The 23,727-nt window shown below is 41.7% G+C and overlaps 1 protein-coding gene across 1 annotated transcript; it reads right to left on the reverse strand.

Annotated features, from left to right (window-relative positions):
• Positions 1-5,599: 5,599 nt before the first annotated feature.
• map7a (microtubule-associated protein 7a) lies at positions 5,600-21,867 on the reverse strand. The gene is made up of 15 exons (XM_087779937.1): positions 21,514-21,867; positions 21,234-21,311; positions 19,792-19,866; positions 19,537-19,700; positions 18,873-18,969; positions 18,615-18,731; positions 13,941-14,056; positions 10,746-10,840; positions 10,463-10,668; positions 9,268-9,436; positions 9,038-9,206; positions 7,660-7,764; positions 7,537-7,587; positions 7,276-7,444; positions 5,600-5,956 (listed from the first exon to the last, which is right to left on the reverse strand). Exons 1-15 carry the CDS (start codon positions 21,608-21,610, stop codon positions 5,943-5,945), a joined length of 1,722 nt encoding a protein of 573 aa, XP_087636063.1. The 5' UTR covers positions 21,611-21,867; the 3' UTR covers positions 5,600-5,942.
• Positions 21,868-23,727: the final 1,860 nt, after the last annotated feature.

A 23,727-nucleotide genomic window follows, 5' to 3' on the forward strand; every position in this document is an offset into this window, starting at 1 on the left:
CCGGATTCTCTTCTCGCATCTGGGTCACGTGATATGTTAGCGGTGTCATGGTGAGTAAAACCCCTGAGTTATCTATCATAATCTCAGGTTCTACGAATTGGTGCGAAGCCCTCTAACAGCTTCGCTATTGGTTTATCCTCGAGGCACCGCCTCGTCTCTGAGAAAGCTTAATGAACTCGCCACCCAGCAGGGGGCAGTCCACTTCCTATAAAGGCGGGAAACACCCGCCGCACTTCCTCCAACTGAAAACTCAGCGAGAAGGGCGGCCGCTGGGCGACGAGGTTAGAGGGCTTCGCACCAATTCGTAGAACCTGAGATTATGATAGATAACTCAGGGGTTCTACTTCATATTGGTGCTCTGCCTAACAGCTTTGCTATTGGTTAAAACACAAGGCGAAGCCCGATGGGATAAATGTACCCCCAGCTGGACGCCGCTCCTGAAGCAGCATCGCTAGGGCCCCGCCGGCCCAGGATCCAAGTCTACTGGAGCTGTGGGCCTCGAGGGGGGGCACAGCAGCGCTCAAAACTGTATGAGCTACTGATCCCGCCGTCACGTCGAGGAGATGGGCCTTAGCAAAGGTTGACGTGGACGCCCAAGAAGCAGCTGAGCAGATGTCCTCTGCTGCCACACCCCGCAAAAGAGGCACTGAGGCTGCCACACCACGGGTAGAATGTGCCCTCAGTCCGCTAGGAGCAGATCCACCCTCTGCTTGGTAGGCCCGGACACCTAATGTAAAAAATATTGAATTAAAGACATTTGTTTTTTAATTATTGGTATCAAGTTTCAAGCTCTATGTGTAAAAAAAACCGAAAAAACTTTATTTATTTTGAATTTGTTCAATTCAATCTTTTCAAAATAGAAACTATTTAATTTAATTAATTTAAAGGTTTGAAAAAAAACAGTTAATTAAAAAATTAAAGTTTACATAAAGAAAGTTTAAAAAGACTACATTTGAATTGTTAAATTAAACCATCACTAAACTGATTTACTTTTATGGAAAACTCGCCTTTTAAAAATGATCTTTCAAAAATATAATGTAAACTATGTGAAATGTGAATCACTCTTATTTACCAAAACTATTCACCATATTTAAGCAGATTGAATTTCCAAGACATATTCAATTCAAAAAAGTTCAGTACAAATGATTGAAATAGTTTTATATACATTTACTTCCATGTTATAGTTAGTACAGTTAATAACTGCCACACCCGTCCTTCATTTACAATAATGTATGTATTATATATATATGTACTGACCGTGACCATTGTCATATATACTTAGATCGACTGCTGCCACTAGAGTGGTGTGTATACAGGGCGGCCATCTTGGTACAGTGCCACTCTCACCTACAGTGCATTACGTCTATAGAGGAATGATGTGTTTACACTATAAAAGTCATCATAAATCGCTCATTTGTCAAGCTTTTTTCAAACCTCAGACCAGATAGACAGACATTATTTTATATATTTATATTATTATGAAAAAAAAAAACATTTTGAATATGTCAAAATTGATAGATGAAACAAATATGATGTATTTATTTTTTTAAATCCCAATTATCACTATTGTATATTTAAGTAAACTAGTAATTCGCCGAGCTGATTATTGGTGATTATGAGAATAGATGTGGTTTCATGAGCAGAAGATGTTTTTAAAAGGATGCTTTCGAACCTGTGCGTCGATGACGTCGTCCTCAACAACAAGGGCTTCTAAGCGGCTCCGGTCCTCGGGCTGCGGCGGGAGTTGATATAAGGAGTGAAGCGGCAGCTTCAGGCATCAGCGACTTGGGAACCAACTAGGTGGAAGGAAGAAGAGAAGGACCATCCCAGACAGGAACATATCCGATGGTTGCCAGACGACGCAGAAGATCGGCCTCCAGGTCCGTGCGGCGGCGCAGGCGAAGCGGTCGCGGCAGGTCTCCGGCGCTCAGGCGGCGAAGAAGAAGGCGCGCCAAGAGCGGACGCCGGCGCAGGACGCGAGTGAAGCTGGCCGTCAGGAGACGCCGCCGGCGCTGACGAGCGATGGCGTCGGCCTCGACTGCACTCTTCTCTTCACCCACCTTACACTGCTCTTCCTGAGCAGGCCTGCAGAGGGCGCTGGAGTACAATCCCAGCTGACCTAGACATGGGTTTTCTCCAGGTACTCTGGTTCCCACCCACGCTACCTCTGAAGTAGCAAGAAAAGTCTCTCCCTCTCAGAACCTTCAGACCTCCTAGTCTCAACACACTGAACCCCGACCCCCCACAACCCCCCTGGCACCCCCGACCCCCCACCCTCTCGTCAGTCATGACGACAGCCTTAAAAATTGGAAACGAGCAGAGATCATCTCGGCCTCCTTCCCAGACCTCACCAGGACTCCGGGTACTTGTTCCAACTACCAACTGAGAAATAATAAATTCATGTGGTGCCAAAGTCTGCATCATTATTTAGGGATTTTTTATTATTTTTTTACACTTTGTTGTAGATTTGGCGATTTGGTTGTGACCTTCAACCCCCGTCTAGTCCCAGGAATCAGGGACATAATGCTTTTAACATGATCTCGTCCTTTAGTGGCTCTGGTGAAGTGGCATCAAAGAAATCAAAGACAAAAGTTGTCATTTTTGGAATGTCTTCTGATCTTAATCGCACAAACCTCTCCCATCTTTTTTTCTGAAGAAACTAGCAAACGTTAGCATGTAATGCGCTAACACTAGCCTGATTGCATGCTAATGCATTAATACTAGCAAATGCAAGCATGCTAATGCGCTAATACTATTTTGATTTCATTCTCATCTAATACTAGCTTGATTACATGCTAATGCACTAATACTAACAAATGCTAGCATGCTAGTTCACTAATAGTAGCAAATGCAAGCATTCTAATACACTAATACTAGCTTGATTGCATGCCAATGCACTATTACTAGCAAATGCTAGCATGCTAATACTAGCAAATGCAAGCATGCTAAGCTCTAATACTAGCAAATGCAAGTATGCTAATGAACTAATACTAGCAAATGCAAGCATGCTAATGCACTATACTAGCAAATGCAAGCATTCAAATGCACTAATACTATCTTGATTGCATGCTTATGCGCTAATACTAGCAAATGCAAGCATTCTAATGAACTAATACTATCTTGATTGCATGCTGATAGATAGATAGATAGATAGATAGATAGATAGATAGATAGATAGATAGATAGATAGATAGATAGATACTTTATTCATCTCCTTAGAGAAATTCACATTAGCTTATGCACTAATGCTAGCAAATGAAAGCATTCTTATGCACTAATACTATCTTGATTGCATGCTTTTACACTAATGCTAGCAAATGCAAGCATTCTAATAAACTAATACTATCTTGATTGCATGCTTATGCGCTAATGCTAGCAAATGCAAGCATTCTAATGCACTAATACTATCTTGATTGCATGCTTATACGCTAATGCTAGCAAATGCAAGCATTCTAATGCACTAATACTATCTTGATTGCATTCTTATGCGCCAATGCTAGCAAATGCAAGCATTCTAATAAACTAATACTATCTTGATTGCATGCTTATACGCTAATGCTAGCAAATGTAAGAATTCTAATGCACTAATACTATCTTGATTGCATTCTTATGCGCTAAAAGCTAGCAAATGCTAGCAGTTTGGTGTATTTGGAAGGAGGATTAAATTAAACTAAAACCTATGGAAATAAGCACGATAGAGTCCCTTTGAAAATACTTCCGCATATGGACACAAGATGGCGCTAAAAGCTTTTCTTGCTAGTTCTGGACAAATAATAATAGAAAATGCCTATTTATTTTAACACGTTTTAACTTTTAAAAGGTGAATTAAGGCACAAACACACAACCGAGTGGAGCCAAAAAAAAGAAGAATACAAAACTAATCACATTAAATAAAGAAACGTCAAAAACACTGACAAAAATGAAAACTTATTAAAACCTAAAAATAATTAATTTATCCAGGTTTAACCAAAGATTCAAAGACATTGAATGTCCCTGAACAACATGTTCTGGTCCCCGTGGAACACGGAAAGACCTCGACTACATGAGCGCTCACATGTTCACAGGAAACAGTTTCCTCTTTGTCGACCACCGCCCGCGGAGACCAGAGAGAAGATCACGTCACACTCCGACTGAAGAAGCCTCTGCTCTCAGTAGACTTCTAAAGGGCCACACATTCTGCTGACGTCCACTGTTGACATCATCCGACGCCTCAGATGCCCAAATAAAAATGTGTATCCTTGAGTTTTCCAGTGATACGTCTACGTTTTCTTCAAAATAGTTCAATTGTTACCATGGCAACACACACGGTTTCAACTTTCCAATATATACATTTATCTATGGTTTCATTGACTTGTCTCTACATTATGTGACCTTTAGTTTTATTTATTTTTCACAGTCATGAAGCGAAACCATGTAACGACTATATCATGAGTCAAACCCGAGTTCTAAAGCTTCGACGCTCGGGGCCCGATTCAGCCCACATGGTTCTAAGAACAAGAGCTGCTTCATACATGTGGATCGTGGTTAAAATTACTTTTTTTAATGACTTGTGTAATCTCAGGGTCAAGATGACCCAGAGGCCTGAAAACAAATGTGTTGGCGGTATCCCTCGTGTTGTCGTCCATGGGTGAAGGTGAATGACCTTGGCTTCCATAAATACCTTGACACACATCTTGACCCCGATATAACACAAGGGATACCAGAATCACATTTGTTTTCAGGCCCCTGGGTCATCTTGAACCCGATATAACAAAAGGGATACCCCAAACACATTTGTTTTCAGGACTCCGGGTAATCTTGACGCTGATATAACACAAGGGATACCAGAATCACATTTGTTTTCAGCCCTCTGGGTCATCTTGACCCGATACAACACAAGGGATACCAGAGACACATTTGTTTTCAGGCCTCCGGGTCATCTTGACGCTGATACAACACAACGGATACCAGAATCACATTTGTTTTCAGGCCCATGGGTCATCTTGACCCCGATATAACAGAAGGGATACCACAATCACATTTGTTTTCAGGCCTCCGGGTCATCTTGACCCTGATATAACACAAGGGATACCACAATCACATTTGTTTTCAGGCCCCTGGGTCATCTTGACCCTGATAGAACCAGAATCTAATTTGTTTTCAGGCCCATGGGTCATCTTGACCCTGATATAACACAAGGGATACCAGAATCAAATTTGTTTTCATGCCCCTGGGTCATCTTGACCCTGATATGACACAAAGGATACCAGAATCACATTTGTTTTCAGGCCCCTGGGTCATCTTGACCCTGATATAAAATAAGGGTTACCACAAACACATTTGTTTTCAGGCCTCCGGGTCACCTTTACCCTGATAATACACATGGAATCCCAGAATCAAATTTGTTTTTAGGCCTCCGGGTCATCTTGACCCTGATATAACAAAAGGGATACCACAATCAGATTTGTTTTTAGGCCTCCGGGTCATCTTGACCCTGATAAAACACAAGGGTTAAAACCTCATTTCAAACCATTAAGAAACGTTCAGACAAGAGCGTGAGAAACTTGACAATAACAAACAACTTTTCTTTGTGCAGCCGTGGAAAGACAAACAGTTGAAGGACAAACACGGATCTTTATTCATCGTTTCATCTCTTTAACCGTTGAATACAAACAAAGGATAATAAACTCAATCAAGAAATCGTTAAAGCGACTCATAAAACAAGTGGATCATCGAACAAAGCGACTCATAAAACAAGTGGATCATCGAACAAAGCGACTGTGCAATCGAGGCGTTAGTGCAAATATTCATCTTCGATACTTTGGGGAACGACACGCGAGCAGCTGCTAGAACGAGTGATTGTAACGATTATTAAAGGGAGGTTAGGAATGTGTTTGTACATGTGTTTGTACATTTGTTCATACATGTGTTTGTACATGTGTTTGTACATGTGTTCGCGGCTCCTACGAGATCACTTCTGCGAACACAGAGAGAAAAGAAGGAAAGAAAAGGTTTAACATCAGATCGGCTACAAGAAAAAGTTTTAAACCTTTTACAGGGGTCACAAGGGGGTCGCAGGTGTCAATAAACGAGCCAAGATACAACGATTGAGTAATCGTTAGCAAATGCTAGCATGCTAATGCGCTAACACAACCAAATGCAAGCATGCTAATGCTCTAACACTAACAAAAGCAAGCATGCTAATATTATTATTATATGCTCTAATATTAGCCTGAGTGCATGCCAATCAGCTAATACTAGCTTGATTGCATGCTAATGCACTAATACTAGCTGGATTGCATGCTAATCAGCTAATCCTAGCAAGCCAATGCACTAATACAAGCTTGATTGTATGCTATTACACTAATACTAGCAAATAGTAGCATTCCAATGCGCTAATACTGGCTTGATTGCATGCTAATCAGCTTATACCAGCTTGATTGCATGCTAATGCACCAATACTAGCAAATGCTAGCATGCTAGTGCGCTTATACTGGCTTGATTGCATTCTAAGCAGCTAATACTAGCTTGCTTGTATGTAAAAGCGCTAATACTAGCTTGATTGGATGCTAATCAACTAATACTAGCAAACCAATGCACTAATACAAGCTCGATTGTATGCTAATCAGCTTATACCAGTTTGATTGCATGCTAATGCGCTAATACTAGCTGGATTACATGCTAATGCACTAATACTAGCAAATGCTAGCATGCTAATGCGCTAATACAAGCTGGATTGCATGCTAATCAGCTAATACTACGGACCCTAGCATGCCAATGCACTAATACAAGCTTGATTGTATGCCAATCAGCTAATAACAGCTTGATTGCATTCTAATGCACTAATACTAGCAAATGCTAGCATGCTAATGCACTAATACTAGCTTGATTGTGTGCTAATCAGCTAATAACAGCTTGATTGAATTCTAATGCACTAATACTAGCAAATGCTAGCATGCTAATGCACTAATGCTAGCTTGATTGCATGTTAAAGTGCTAAAACTAGCTTGATTACATGCTTTGGGCTAGTACTAGCAATGAAAAGAACGTTCGGTCAAAAACTAAATAACCAATTTTGATTCCAGACACAGTTTTCAAGTCGAGTGCATGGAGTTCAAGTTGAGTTTGATAATCGATTGATGAATCATTGTATCTTCGATCGATACGTAATGTCTGAGACCCTTTTATGAGTACGAGTAGTTTTTTTTGTATTTATCTACTAACGAAACTGATAATACTACAGTCCGTCAATCATAATCATCACAAAATAATAGATTGTAAAGTTGGTTTCCTCACCTGCTCGTTGGTGCGACTGGATATCCTCCAGGCCCGTCAGAGTCCGGAGAGACCGGCGCTCCTTGAAGGCCACGACCGGAACCGGAACGTCGTCGTTGAGGTCCTGAACCGGCACCGTGTTCTCCTTGGGTCGCGGGTCGCAGGGCAAGGCTCTGGCCGGCGCCGGCTTCTGAGCGAAGGAGGAGGAGGAACACGAGTTCAAAAAACCGATCCGTCGCGAGCTCACGTCACAAGACCCCCCGGAGGGTTGGAAGTCCTAACCGTGTCTGGTGAGTCGGACCTCCTGGTCCTCCGCATGATCTCCTCCAGACGCTGGAACAGAAGACGTGTGTGAGCGAGGATCAGAACCTCTGTTGGGTCGGAGAAGGTCGATGAACGACTCACCTTCCTCCGCACTTGTCGCTCGGCGTCTTCTCTCTCAGCGAGAACGGCTCGTTCCTGCTTAAGCTTCTCTTCTCTGGCCTTTTCCCGGAGAAGTTCTTCTTCTCTCTTCAGGACCACCACCAGAGGGAGGAAGGTTGGTGTATAAGTACTCGACAATAGTACCTTTTATGGTTAATATTTCGATAGATTGCGTCAAAACTGTTGTAACGCAAAGATTCAAAGTAAACTAATCCAAGAAATTAAGCCTCTAGATGGCAGCAGTCGTTACATCCTCTGCAGCTAAAGGTAAAACGAGATCCCAGCGATGACTGAGGACGAGAGGATACAGTGAGTCCAGCAGCTTTTAAAGCTGATGTTTGGCAATATTATGGTTTGAAAACAAATTAAAGCAGTTACGACTTTGTCAAGAGTCATGTAGTCTGTAAATACTACAACACCAAAGTCAAGTACTGGACAGTACTACACATATATACTTGTTACTACGCTATCACAACACCAGAGTCAAGTACTCGACAATACTACACATATATCCTTGTTACTACACTATCACAACACCAGAGTCAAGTACTGGACAATACTACATATATATACTTGTTACTATGCTATCATAACACCAGAGTCAAGTACTCGACAATACTACACATATATCCTTGTTACTACACTATCACAACACCAGAGTCCAGTACCGGACAATACTAAAAATACATATACTTGTTACTACACTATCACAACACCAGAGTCAAGTACTGGACAATACTACATATATATACTTGTTACTATGCTATCACAACACCAGAGTCAAGTACTCGACAAAACTACACATATATCCTTGTTACTACACTATCACAACACCAGAGTCAAGTACTCGACAATACTACACATATATCCTTGTTACTACACTGTCACAACACCAGAGTCAAGTACTGGACAATACTACATATATATACTTGTTACTATGCTATCATAACACCAGAGTCAAGTACTCGACAATACTACACATATATCCTTGTTACTACACTATCACAACACCAGAGTCAAGTACTGGACAATACTAAAAATATATACTTGTTACTACACTATCACAACACCAGAGTCAAGTACTGGACAATACTACACATATATACTTGTTACTACACTATCACAACACCAGAGTCAAGTACTGGACAATACTACACATATATACTTGTTACTACACTATCACAACACCAGAGTCAAGTACTGGACAATACTACACATATATACTTGTTACTACACTATCACAACACCAGAGTCAAGGACTCAACATATACTACACATACTGTATATCCTTCAGTATCACATGTATCATGTAGTTCCTACATTGTAATTGTCAGATTCCTGCTGATCCTCCTGAACATACCTGCTTCTGCAGGAGAGCAGCTTCCCTCATGGCCTGAGCTCTCTCCTCCTCGGCTCGTCGTTGCTCCTCCTCCTCCCTCCTCCTCTTCTCCTCCACCAGACGCTGAGCCTCGGCCTGCTCCAGAGCTCGCTCCTCGGCCAGTCGGCGCTGAACCTCCTCTTGGTGTCGCCTTCGAAAATCGGGAGTTATGACTCTCAGCTGGCGTATCTCGGCCACGACTCTCCACTCACCGCTCCGCCTCCTCTCGCTCCAGGCGCTCCTGCTCCTCCTGCTCCCTCAGGAGACGCGCCTGCTTCCTCTTCTCCGCCAGGAGCCGCGAGGCCTCCTCTTTCTGCACCGATCTAGCTGGAGGTTTGACCTCGGGGGCCTGGGGTCGTGGAGCAGGTCTCGTCTGAGGAGCTTCAGAACGAAGAAATGAAATCAGTCACAAGTCGACAAGACGACCGAACGGCCACGACTGGTTTCCTGCTGTTCTACTCTGAGGATCTCACGGATTCCCATTAGAGTTTTCGCCACTGCTAAGAAATACTGAACATTATTCCGTTTCCTGTTTGTGTGTGGTTACTTCCTGTTTCAGTTCTGCTGTGCTCCCTCTTTACGGTCGGATAACGCCTTCCTTCGGAGTCAAAGACTTTGAGCAGTTGCCGGAACGTACATCTATAAGACAGCGTTACACCTCTTTCTGGTCTTCTTGAAACTTCTGCATCTCTTTTATTTAAACTCTTCTTGTTTTCCAGTAGTAAATAACTTATTTAGAACTACCACAAAACACTAAACACAGAGGGAGAGGAAGATCGTTCCAAAGCTTAGGAGCAACAGTCTGGAAGGATTTCTCTCCTCTGGTCCTGAAGCGTGTTCAGGAACCATCAGTAGATTCTGATCCACAGACCTCAGAGCCCAAGCTGGGGTGTAAGTCTGGATCAGAATCTACTGATGGATGGTCTGACCATAAATAGATCTGAAAGTAAGAACCACAATTCACCAACCAAAAAACCACATGGATCCTGAAAGAAACTGGCAGCCAGTGAAGAGTTTGAAGGAGAAATGTGAGTTCTTCTACTAGAGCGGCTCAGAATTCTGGCTGCAGAGTTTTGTATGAACTGCAGGCGAGTTATAAGGCACAACATATATTTTCATACATAAGGGACACTCAATTAAAACTCTCAGTTTTGAGTCGATTTTTTTCAATGAACATTAAAAAGTTAGAAAGTTATAAAAATTACATTTTTATATGTTATATCTTATTTTAGTTTGTAGATTTACTTTTGTTTTTTTCCATTATCACGCATTGATCACTATTTTTTCCCCCTTGTTTTACGAGTCACTTCTTCTCTGACCTCGTCTGACCTTTGAGTCCATCCTGATCATTTTAGTTTTTTGGCCAAATCTCTCGTTAATCGAAACCGTTTTATTTCGTTAACTCACTTCCATCTCCCGCCGCTCGGCCGATGACCTCCGACCTCCTGGGCTCGGATCTCGAAGACTCCTGCGCTCGCAGACTCCCCGTCCTGACGGGCCTGGAGTTCCCCGGAGCGAGGGCCGGAATACAAATGGCGGCGTCTTCTTCCGGGACCGACGGGAGCTCCGGCTGAAGCGGAGGCGACTGTCTGCTGACCGACCTCCGGGGCGTCCTGCGGGGTCAAAAACGGCGATTTTCGCCGACTCAGCATTTCTGTTTATTTTGACTTTCCGTCAAAAGATGACCCACCGGTCCGGCGACGGAGACGTGGTTCTGGTCTGGACGTTCCTGGTCGGTCTGTTGTTGGCGGGCGATCGCGGGCTCGTCTTGACGACTTCCTGCTTCTAGGTTTGGAAAGAAATTACACAGAATTAAACTGCGAAATATGACTGTGTTATGCACTATTTAAAATATTATGTATTTATTTTATTTATAACATATTAGCAGTATTTTTAACTTGTTTATATTTATACCTTTATATACATTAATTATTATATGCAATATTTAAAATATTATGTATTTATTCTATTTATAACATATTAGCAGTATTTTTAACTTGTTTATATTTATTCCTTTATATACATTAATTATTATATGCAATATTTAAAATATTATGTATTTATTCTATTTATAACATATTAGCAGTATTTTTAACTTGTTTATATTTATACCTTTACATACATTAATTATTATATGCAATATTTTAAATGTTATGTATTTATTCTATTTATAACATATTAGCAGTATTTTTTACTTGTTTATATTTACACCTTTATATACATTAATTATTATATGCAATATTTAAAATATTATGTATTTATTCTATTTATAACATATTATCAGTATTTTTAACTTGTTTATATTTATACCTTTATATACATGAATTATTATATGCAATATTTAAAATATTATGTATTTATTCTATTTATAACATATTAGCAGTATTTTTTACTTGTTTATATTCATACCTTTATATACATTAATTATTATATGCAATATTTAAAATATGATGTATTTATTCTATTTATTACATATTAGCAGTATTTTTTACTTGTTTATATTCATACCTTTATATACATTAATTATTATATGCAATATATGCAATATTTAAAATATGATGTATTTATTCTATTTATAACATATTAGCAGTATTTTTTAACTTGTTTATATTTATACCTTTATATACATTAATTATTATATGCAATATTTAAAATATGATGTATTTATTCTATTTATAACATATTAGCAGTATTTTTTAACTTGTTTATATTTATACCTTAATATACATTAATTATTATATGCACTATTTAAAATATGATGTATTTATTCTATTTATAACATATTAGCAGTATTTTTTAACTTGTTTATATTTATACCTTTATATACATTAATTATTATATGCACTATTTAAAATATGATGTATTTATTCTATTCATAACATATTAGCAGTATTTTTAACTTGTTTATATTCATACCTTAATATACATTAATTATTATATGCAATATTTAAAATATGATGTATTTATTCTATTTATTACATATTAGCAGTATTTTTTACTTGTTTATATTCATACCTTTATATACATTAATTATTATATGCAATATTTAAAATATGATGTATTTATTCTATTTATTACATATTAGCAGTATTTTTTACTTGTTTATATTCATACCTTTATATACATTAATTATTATATGCAATATATGCAATATTTAAAATATTATGTATTTATTCTATTTATAACATATCAGTATTTTTTAAACTTGTTTATATTTATACCTTAATATACATTAATTATTATATGCAATATTTAAAATATGATGTATTTATTCAATTTATAACATATTAGCAGTATTTTTTAACTTGTTTATATTTATACCTTTATATATATTAATTATTATATGCAATATTTAAAATATTATGTATTTATTCTATTTATAACATATTAGCAGTATTTTTTACTTGTTTATATTCATACCTTTATATACATTAATTATTATATGCAATATTTAAAATATGATGTATTTATTCTATTTATAACATATTAGCAGTATTTTTTAACTTGTTTATATTTATACCTTTATATACATTAATTATTATATGCAATATTTAAAATATGATGTATTTATTCTATTCATAACATATTAGCAGTATTTTTTAACTTGTTTATATTTATACCTTAATATACATTAATTATTATATGCAATATTTAAAATATTATGTATTTATTCTATTTATAACATATTAGCAGTATTTTTTACTTGTTTATATTTACACCTTTATATACATTAATTAATATATGCAATATTTAAAATATGATGTATTTATTCTATTTATAACATATTAGCAGTATTTTTTAACTTGTTTATATTTATACCTTTATATACATTAATTATTATATGCAATATTTAAAATATTATTTATTTAGTCTATTTATAACATATTAGCAGTATTTTTTAACTTGTTTATATTTATACCTTTATATACATTAATTATTATATGCAATATTTAAAATATGATGTATTTATTCTATTTATTACATATTAGCAGTATTTTTTACTTGTTTATATTTATACCTTTATATACATTAATTATTATATGCACTATTTAAAATATGATGTATTTATTATTTTTATAACATATTGGCAGTATTTTTTACTTGTTTATATTTATACCTTTATATACATTAATTATTATATTCAATATTTAAAATATTATGTATTTATTCTATTTATAACATATTAGCAGTATTTTTTACTTGTTTATATTTATACCTTTATATACATTAATTATTATATGCAATATTTAAAATATTATGTATTTATTCGATTTATAACATATTAGCAGTATTTTTTACTTGTTTATATTCACACCTTTATATACATTAATTATTATATGCAATATTTTAAACATTATTCATTATTTATTTTGTTTATACTATATTGCACTGTTTTTAACTTACTAATATTTATATTTATACTTTTTACAGATACGTACATTCACACTGCTGTGATTTTTTAACGGTTGCCAAGCAACGAGATTGCGTAGCCAGTTTCCCTGCAGTGTTTTCTGTGCAACGCCAATAAAAGAAAGTCTATATTGAAGTTGTAATACATTAAAAATATACATCTTAAATTCAATAATTCTTTGGAATCAAGATGTGAAACTAAACTGCTAAGTAGGAATAGTAGTCGTAAAACAACATCAACAAATTTAAAAAGACGAGTTTGTATTTACTTTAAATTGTACAAACAAAAATATATATATTGATTTGCTTTCTTTTTCGTGACATCGATTCAAATATTCCAAACTAAAACGTTGTACCTGTCATGTTATTGTTATGCAAGTACTGTAACTTTTTTGCAGGTTGGATAAAAACTGAGGTAAAAAAACCACTGGTTGAAGCGGGTTTTGATCAGAAAGTAAAGTATCCTCGGGGTCACCTGAGCGACGGCGACGCTCCTCCTGGGACTCGGAGACGGTCTCTTGGGTTTCTGCGGGGCGGGGCTGGCGGTGGCGGTGGAGGAAAATGAAACTGCACGACGACAAATATGAACAACTGAGCGACAGCGTGTTAGATGTCAACGTGAAATGAAGGGTCAAAACAAAGACAAAAAAAAGGCTTTTGTTAATAAGCAAATCCTCCACATCGGTGCCGGTGTAGCTACAATATCGTCCCCCCTACAATATCGGTCCGCCCCACTTCCTACGTTATGACGTCACTCGCTGCATATGCGAACGTCTCTTAAAAATATTTTTTATTTTTTTAAATATTAGAATTATTTCGGAACTCGAATGTTTGTATTTCAATGTACAGTTTTGCGTTATTATTAGTAAAACAGCTTCAGCCAATCAGCGGCTTCGTCACATGTAGCGCGGGCACTTCCTGTTGGTGTCACATGTAGCGCGGGCACTTCCTGTTGGTGTCACATGTAGCGCGGGCACTTCCTGTTGGTGTCACATATAGCGCGGGCACTTCCTGTTGGTGTCACATGTAGCGCGGGCACTTCCTGTTGGTGTCACATGTAGCGCGGGCACTTCCTGTTGGTGTCACATGTAGCGCGGGCACTTCCTGTTGGTGTCACATATAGCGCGGGCACTTCCTGTTGGTGTCACATGTAGCGCGGGCACTTCCTGTTGGTGTCACATGTAGCGCGGGCACTTCATGTTGGTGTCACATGTAGCGCGGGCACTTCCTGTTGGTGTCACATATAGCGCGGGCACTTCCTGTTGGTGTCACATGTAGCGCGGGCACTTCCTGTTGGTGTCACATATAGCGCGGGCACTTCCTGTTGGTGTCACATGTAGCGCGGGCACTTCCTGTTGGTGTCACATGTAGCGCGGGCACTTCCTGTTGGTGTCACATGTAGCGCGGGCACTTCCTGTTGGTGTCACATGTAGCGCGGGGACTTCCTGTTGGTGTCACATGTAGCGCGGGCACTTCCTGTTGGTGTCACATGTAGCGCGGGCACTTCCTGTTGGTGTCACATGTAGCGCGGGCACTTCCTGTTGGTGTCACATGTAGCGCGGGCACTTCCTGTTGGTGTCACATGTAGCGCGGGCACTTCCTGTTGGTGTCACATGTAGCGCAGGCACTTCCTATTGGTGTCACATGTAGCGCGGGCACTTCCTGTTGGTGTCACATGTAGCGCGGGCACTTCCTGTTGGTGTCACATATAGCGCGGGCACTTCCTGTTGGTGTCACATGTAGCGCGGGCACTTCCTGTTGGTGTCACATATAGCGCGGGCACTTCCTGTTGGTGTCACATGCAGCGCGGGCACTTCCTTTTGGTGTCACATGTAGCGCGGGCACTTCCTGTTGGTGTCTCATGTAGCGCGGGCACTTCCTGTTGGTGTCACATGTAGCGCGGGCACTTCCTGTTGGTGTCACATATAGCGCGGGCACTTCCTGTTGGTGTCACATGTAGCACGGGCACTTCCTGTTGGTGTCACATATAGCGCGGACACTTCCTGTTGGTGTCACATGTAGCGCGGGCACTTCCTGTTGGTGTCACATGTAGCGCGGGCACTTCCTGTTGGTGTCACATGTAGCGCGGGCACTTCCTGTTGGTGTCACATATAGCGCGGGCACTTCCTGTTGGTGTCACATGTAGCGCGGGCACTTCCTGTTGGTGTCACATGTAGCGCGGGCACTTCCTGTTGGTGTCACATGTAGCGCGGGCACTTCCTGTTGGTGTCACATATAGCGCGGGCACTTCCTGTTGGTGTCACATGTAGCGCGGGCACTTCCTGTTGGTGTCACATGTAGCGCGGGCACTTCATGTTGGTGTCACATGTAGCGCGGGCACTTCCTGTTGGTGTCACATATAGCGCGGGCACTTCCTGTTGGTGTCACATGTAGCGCGGGCACTTCCTGTTGGTGTCACATATAGCGCGGGCACTTCCTGTTGGTGTCACATGTAGCGCGGGCACTTCCTGTTGGTGTCACATGTAGCGCGGGCACTTCCTGTTGGTGTCACATGTAGCGCGGGCACTTCCTGTTGGTGTCACATGTAGCGCGGGGACTTCCTGTTGGTGTCACATGTAGCGCGGGCACTTCCTGTTGGTGTCACATGTAGCGCGGGCACTTCCTGTTGGTGTCACATGTAGCGCGGGCACTTCCTGTTGGTGTCATATGTAGCGCGGGCACTTCCTGTTGGTGTCACATGTAGCGCGGGCACTTCCTGTTGGTGTCACATGTAGCGCAGGCACTTCCTATTGGTGTCACATGTAGCGCGGGCACTTCCTGTTGGTGTCACATGTAGCGCGGGCACTTCCTGTTGGTGTCACATATAGCGCGGGCACTTCCTGTTGGTGTCACATGTAGCGCGGGCACTTCCTGTTGGTGTCACATATAGCGCGGGCACTTCCTGTTGGTGTCACATGCAGCGCGGGCACTTCCTTTTGGTGTCACATGTAGCGCGGGCACTTCCTGTTGGTGTCTCATGTAGCGCGGGCACTTCCTGTTGGTGTCACATGTAGCGCGGGCACTTCCTGTTGGTGTCACATATAGCGCGGGCACTTCCTGTTGGTGTCACATGTAGCACGGGCACTTCCTGTTGGTGTCACATATAGCGCGGACACTTCCTGTTGGTGTCACATGTAGCGCGGGCACTTCCTGTTGGTGTCTCATGTAGCGCGGGCACTTCCTGTTGGTGTCAAATGTAGCGCGGGCACTTCCTGTTGGTGTCACATATAGCGCGGGCACTTCCTGTTGGTGTCACATGTAGCGCGGGCACTTCCTGTTGGTGTCACATGTAGCGCGGGCACTTCCTGTTGGTGTCACATGTAGCGCGGACACTTCCTGTTGGTGTCACATGTAGCGCGGGCACTTCCTATTGGTGTCACATGTAGCGCGGGCACTTCCTGTTGGTGTCACATGAAGCGCGGGCACTTCCTGTTGGTGTCACATATAGCGCGGGCACTTCCTGTTGGTGTCACATGTAGCGCGGGCACTTCCTGTTGGTGTCACATGTAGCGCGGGCACTTCCTGTTGGTGTCACATGTAGCGCGGGCACTTCCTGTTGGTGTCACATGTAGCGCGGGCACTTCCTGTTGGTGTCACATGTAGCGCGGGCACTTCCTGTTGGTGTCTCATGTAGCGCGGGCACTTCCTGTTGGTGTCAAATGTAGCGCGGGCACTTCCTGTTGGTGTCACATATAGCGTGGGCACTTCCTGTTGGTGTCACATGTAGCGCTGGCACTTCCTGTTGGTGTCACATATAGCGCGGGCACTTCCTGTTGGTGTCACATGTAGCGCGGGCACTTCCTGTTGGTGTCACATGTAGCGCGGGCACTTCCTGTTGGTGTCACATGTAGCGCGGGCACTTCTTATTGGTGTCATATGTAGCGCGGGCACTTCCTGTTGGTGTCACATGTAGCGCGGGCACTTCCTGTTGGTGTCACATATAGCGCAGGCACTTCCTGTTGGTGTCACATGTAGCGCGGACACTTCCTGTTGGTGTCACATGTAGCGCGGGCACTTCCTGTTGGTGTCACATGTAGCGCGGGCACTTCCTGTTGGTGTCACATGTAGCGCGGGCACTTCCTGTTGGTGTCACATGTAGCGCGGGCACTTCCTGTTGGTGTCACATGTAGCGCGGGCACTTCCTATTGGTGTCATATGTAGCGCGGGCACTTCCTGTTGGTGTCACATATAGCGAGGGCACTTCCTGTTGGTGTCACATATAGCGCGGGCACTTCCTGTTGGTGTCACATGTAGCGCGGGCACTTCCTGTTGGTGTCACATGTAGCGCGGGCACTTCCTGTTGGTGTCACATGTAGCGCGGGCACTTCCTGTTGGTGTCACATGTAGCGCGGGCACTTCCTGTTGGTGTCACATGTAGCGCGGGCACTTCATGTTGGTGTCACATGTAGCGCGGGCACTTCCTGTTGGTGTCACATATAGCGCGGGCACTTCCTGTTGGTGTCACATGTAGCGCGGGCACTTCCTGTTAGTGTCACATATAGCGCGGGCACTTCCTGTTGGTGTCACATGTAGCGCGGGCACTTCCTGTTGGTGTCACATGTAGCGCGGGCACTTCCTGTTGGTGTCACATGTAGCGCGGGCACTTCCTGTTGGTGTCACATGTAGCGCGGGCACTTCCTGTTGGTGTTTCATGTAGCGCGGGCACTTCCTGTTGGTGTCAAATGTAGCGCGGGCACTTCCTGTTGGTGTCACATATAGCGCGGGCACTTCCTGTTGGTGTCACATGTAGCGCGGGCACTTCCTGTTGGTGTCACATATAGAGCGGGCACTTCCTGTTGGTGTCACATGTAGCGCGGGCACTTCCTGTTGGTGTCACATGTAGCGCGGGCACTTCCTGTTGGTGTCACATGTAGCGCGGGCACTTCCTATTGGTGTCATATGTAGCGCGGGCACTTCCTGTTGGTGTCACATATAGCGAGGGCACTTCCTGTTGGTGTCACATATAGCGCGGGCACTTCCTGTTGGTGTCACATGTAAACGTTCTGTTGACGTTTCTTTAACCCATAAAAAATATATTTTAAAGAGACGTTAGCGTATACAGCGAGTTACGTCATCACGTAGGAAGTGGGGGGGACGATATTGTAAGGGGGACCGAAATCGTAGCGACACCGTGTTTGTTTCCCAGTACCTTCGTCGTCTGACTGGTACCCGGCGCTCTTGCTCCGGGCCAGGTAGGAGCACGTGGGAGTGACCAGACGGTTGACCAGGTTCTTCTCCCACGGCGTCAGAGGAGGAGCTCGCGCCGCTGGACGAGGGGTTTGGAAAGTGCAGGAGAATTCATGCGGAGATTTAGTTCATTTGAACATGACGCACGGAGCGTGAAGGTTAAGATGTTAAGAAACAAACAAACAAAAAAAGCAGAAGCAGCGTTGGTTTTGGTCTCTACCGTTCTTGGTCGGCTTCCGTCCTCGAGGGTTCAGACTTTGGGTCACAGCTTTCTGGCTCTTCTCCTGCGTCCGGCGAACCGTCGACTCGTTACGCTCCTGAAAAACACATTTTTTTCATTTAATAATAAAACCAATTCAAACTTTCAATATAGAAAATATTCAATCCAATAATTCAACAAAAAAAAAAAGCTAAAAAACATTGAAAAAAAAGAAGTACGTTTTAACATTTGCAATTTTTAATTCAACCATTGTATACTTCATTGGCACCGATACACATCCATAGTAGATCCATGGGGATCAATAAAGTCTATTTATCCATCCATCCATCCATCCATCCATCCATCCATCCATCCATCCATCCATCCATCCATCCATCCATCCATCCATCCATCCATCCATCCATCCATCCATCCATCCATCCATCCTTCCATCCATCCATCCATCCATCCTTCCATCCATCTATCCATCAATCCATCCATCCATCCATCCATCCATCCATCCATCCATCCATCCATCCATCCATCCATCCATCCATCCATCCATCCATCCATCCATCCATCCATCCATCCATCCATCCATCCATCCATCCATCCATCCATCCATCCATCCATCCATCCATCCATCCATCCATCCATCCATCCATCCAGTGAGGTACATTCATACCTTCTCCTCCTGCAACTTCTGCTTGCGTTTCTCCTCCACAGCAGTCCTCCTCCTCTCCTCCTTCTCCCGCTGCTCCAGGAGTTTCTTCTGTCGCTCCTGCAGCTGCTGCTGATGGAAGTGTTTCGCTCGCCGCTCGCGCTCCAACCTGTCCTGCTTCCTCGAGGCTTCAGGAACGGAGACGAAAGAAATGAGGTCGACGAGGGAAAATAGAAATCCAGGTCGAGGACGAGGGCGAACATAGTGTTCTCATCTCACCGGCTAACTTCTGGTTCTCCTCCCGCCGCTCCTTCGCCGCCCTCAGACGCTCGTCTGTGTTGTTGCCGTTGGTCCCTGAAACCATAGTCAACAATCCATGTTAGAAGGGATGAGACAAGATGTTCCATCGTGGCGCTCTAGAGCAGTGGTTTTTTTGAGCCAAGGTACACCTTTTTATTTGAAAAGAAAATCACAAGGCACACTACTAGTCAAAAATGTTTAAAAAAAAAAAATACTGTGTGTGTGTGTGTGTAGCCTATATTAACATTTAAGTCATTTTCATCAAAGTGTCTTGAATATAAATCAAATAAATGAATAGAAAAAATGTACTTAATCATCTTTTATATTAATGTAATTTATGCATCCATCCATCCATCCATCCATCCATCCATCCATCCATCCATCCATCCATCCATCCATCCATCCATCCATCTATCCTTCCATCCATCCATCCATCCATCCATCCATCCTTCCATCCATCCATCCATCCATCCATCCATCCATCCATCCATCCATCCATCCATCCATCCATCCATCCATCCATCCATCCATCCATCCATCCATCCATCCATCCATCCATCCATCCATCCATCCATCCATCTATCCTTCTATCCATGCATCCACCTATCCATCCATCCATCCATCCATCCATCCATCTATCTATCTATCTATCCTTCCACCCATCCACCCATCCATCCATCCATCCATCCATCCGTCCATCCATCCATCCATCCATCCATCCATCCATCCATCCATCCATCCATCCATCCATCCATCCATCCATCCATCCATCCATCCATCCATCCATCCATCCATCCATCCATCCTTCCATCCATCTATCTATCCTTCCATCCATCCATCTATCCTTCTATACATCCATCCACCTATCCATCCATCCATCCATCCATCCATCCATCCATCCATCCATCCATCCATCCATCCATCCATCCATCCATCCATCCATCCATCCATCCATCCATCCATCCATCCATCCATCCATCCATCCATCCATCCATCCATCCATCCATCCATCCATCTATCCATCCATCCATCTATCCATCCTTCCATCTATCTATCCTTCCATCCATCTATCTATCTATCCTTCCATCCATCCATCTATCCTTCTTTCCATCCATCCATCTATCATTTCATCCATCCATCCATCTATATTATCCTCTAATTTATCTAAAGTATTTTCATCGTATTTAACCCGTTTTTTCCCGAAAAACGTATTGACTTTGACGTCACTTCATTCTTCAGATGAACATTCTAAACTATACTTTGTAAACGAGGCCATCGACCCGGGGGACGCCAGAGGAGGCGACCGTGAAGGCATCTCACCGTGAAGGCATCTCACCGTGAAGGCATCTCGGGTCAGACAGTGGACGAGGAAGTCAGAAACATCTGCTTCATATAAAAGACGACATGAAGGTGGATCTGACCTGGGTTGACTCTTGGACCGGCTGCTGCGACGGCGGCGCTCGTGTTCCTCGCCCGTGTGACGGTCTTGAGTCGGGGGTCTGTGAGCGAAGAGAATTTAACGCTGCATCACATGATCATCACACTCGCTCACATGGTCCTGGACTGGAACACTCAAGTGAAAACGGGGGCCTTGAGGTTTTGTGGCCGACGTGAATCCTCATGTTGATGTCGTCCAAGTGACCAGAAACCCAGTGACGACAGAATTCTGTCCTGGAAATTAAGAAGAAATAATGGACTCACCTCTTGTTTTTTCCAAGGCATTCTTCCTCTGGTTGTCGACGCTCCGGGAGGCGAGGGGTCCCTGCGACGGAGGGATAGCCGTCTTCTGCACAGCCATGCTTGTGCGACGGAGGCTGGAATAGCAATGACTCAAACACACTCGCTCCTCTCCTCCTCCTCCTCCTCTTTAGAAAAGAAAGTCTATTTCAAGATGCCTTTGGGCTTCTCCAAGAGAGCTGTGATTCAGCGTCAGCTGCTCGTCGGGAGAGAACTGAGAAACACCCAGAAGCCTCTGGTGTTTTCACTAGTTCCCCCTCAGTTACACCGATCGGTCTCGCTGATCTGGAATAGATGCTTCAGAGTGTCTCAGTCATACGGGTGGATGTTTTTGCAGAATATGGACGTGTCGCTTTAACGTTGGGGAAAAAAGGCCGCCATTGGCCGAGCGTTTCCCGGAGACTTGGTCGTCAGGAATGGTTGCCATGACAACATATTGATAAGGATTTTCTGAGGTTTTAACGGACTTCAATTCATTCATACATAAAATAGGTTTAACTCGCTTTAAAAAAAATAAATAAAAAAAAGGACAATTAAACAAATTCAGCTTCAGATTTCATCCTCGAAAATCATTTGAATTTAATCTGTTTCAGTTTTCGGGCGAAGCCGTGAAATTGATTTGTTGTTTGCATGAGTCAGCGGAAAACACTGTTGAAAATCATCCTTTCAAGTGGTTTGGTCACATTAGGATTTAAAAAAAGATGAATTACATAACAAGGATTTGTTATTAAGTTGTCATCAATCGGTTTCATTTTGATATTTTTTAGAACAATCAATAAATAAAGCCATAAAACAACGTCCCCTCTAGCGAAAAACGTGTATTTCACAAGAAGGAATGGCAACAGAAAGTTTGGATGTACAAACTAAATATAGATTTTTATTAAAGGTTATAATTCGCACACGTGAAAACAAAGAGCTGCAATGTTGATCTGTGTAAATAAATGTGTTTACAGGTTAGAATTGACGCCTTAATCATTGTGTAATAACCTATATTAACACGAAAACAGCTGCTATTATTGTAAGTATTAAAGTAAAGGTTATTTGTAAAGATCTTTCTGGACCAGGGTCACAAAGCGCTTCAACAATCAAAAACAATACACGGTTAAAATAAATACTTTAAAAGATAAAGACACAAAAGACAAATACAGGAGTCCTAGTAAGTCAAGGAAAGCTCTGCACGAATAAGAATGTCTGAAATGTAAGAATACTTAAATATACGCAAAGTACAAAATATGACTGTCAAGTACATTTGTTTTTGTTAAATTAAAGTTAAAATCAAACCATGTCACACGTTGACCACCAGATGCCGCTAGAGTGGAGCAACTGTCTGTTTAAAAAAAAGAAACTATGAAACACAGAATTACTCAGAGAATAATGTCATAATATTTTAACAATATTTTTCAGAACTAGACTTTTTCTCTCTTCTTGCACTCGTTCATTATTTAATCGCTATTTAGTTGTTCTTCGTGCTCACTTTTGTGGGAAAAAAACTATTTTAAAAGGGAGAATGTTTGAAAAACAAGTTCTTTGTCTGACTATAAATCCGTTTTACACAATTACTTTCGATAAGAAAGAAATACAAACTATCAGAAAGCGATCTTGCATTAGTAATAGATTACAAATTGGTAATTATTTATATACATTTTTTTTTTTTTTTATATCTTTGGCCTGAATTTAGATGCAAAATGAGCAGTTTTTCATCCTGACAATGACTTTTTTTCCCCAGGGTTTGGATCAAATCTTTGTGTTTAATCCGTCAAGCTCTGCCAGACGTCAGCGCTTGAGTTGTGTGGAGCAGACACTGGACACCTGGTCAGGTGGCTCCACAGACTCACCACGACAAGGAGCAAAAGTCAGACCAGGAGGGAGACACTGGACCTACAAGGATAGGATTCCAAGTATCATTACCTGCTTCTTCCAAGACCACGTTATCCAAGGATTTTTTGACTCAAGACAAACGTTTATGATTCTTAGAAAACTTTCTAACTTGTGTTTTGACCCAAATCAACTTTTTTATAAATAGTAGAGTCAAATTGATTCGACAAAGAAAGAAATACTGGAATTAAATGTTAAGTATGTTGAAGAGAATGAGAGTAAACAGAATTAAACCTTTACTGCGAAATATGACTATTTAAAATATTATGTATTTATTCTATTTATAACATATTAGCAGTATTT

The sequence above is a fragment of the Callionymus lyra genome, chromosome 18 (genome assembly GCF_982586985.1).
Source record: "Callionymus lyra chromosome 18, fCalLyr1.hap1.1, whole genome shotgun sequence".
In the NCBI taxonomy this organism is placed as follows: domain Eukaryota; kingdom Metazoa; phylum Chordata; class Actinopteri; order Syngnathiformes; family Callionymidae; genus Callionymus; species Callionymus lyra.

Bases quoted from the DNA above. Each gene is read 5' to 3' on its own strand.
- map7a (XM_087779937.1), bottom strand. From the start codon at position 21,610: ATGGCTGTGCAGAAGACGGCTATCCCTCCGTCGCAGGGACCCCTCGCC. The intron at 18,732-18,872 runs GTAGAGACCAAA...CCCCTCGTCCAG, and splicing joins ACGGAAGCCGACCAAGAACG to CGGCGCGAGCTCCTCCTCTG. The intron at 10,841-13,940 runs GTGACCCCGAGG...TTCCAAACCTAG, and splicing joins GGAGCGTCGCCGTCGCTCAG to AAGCAGGAAGTCGTCAAGAC.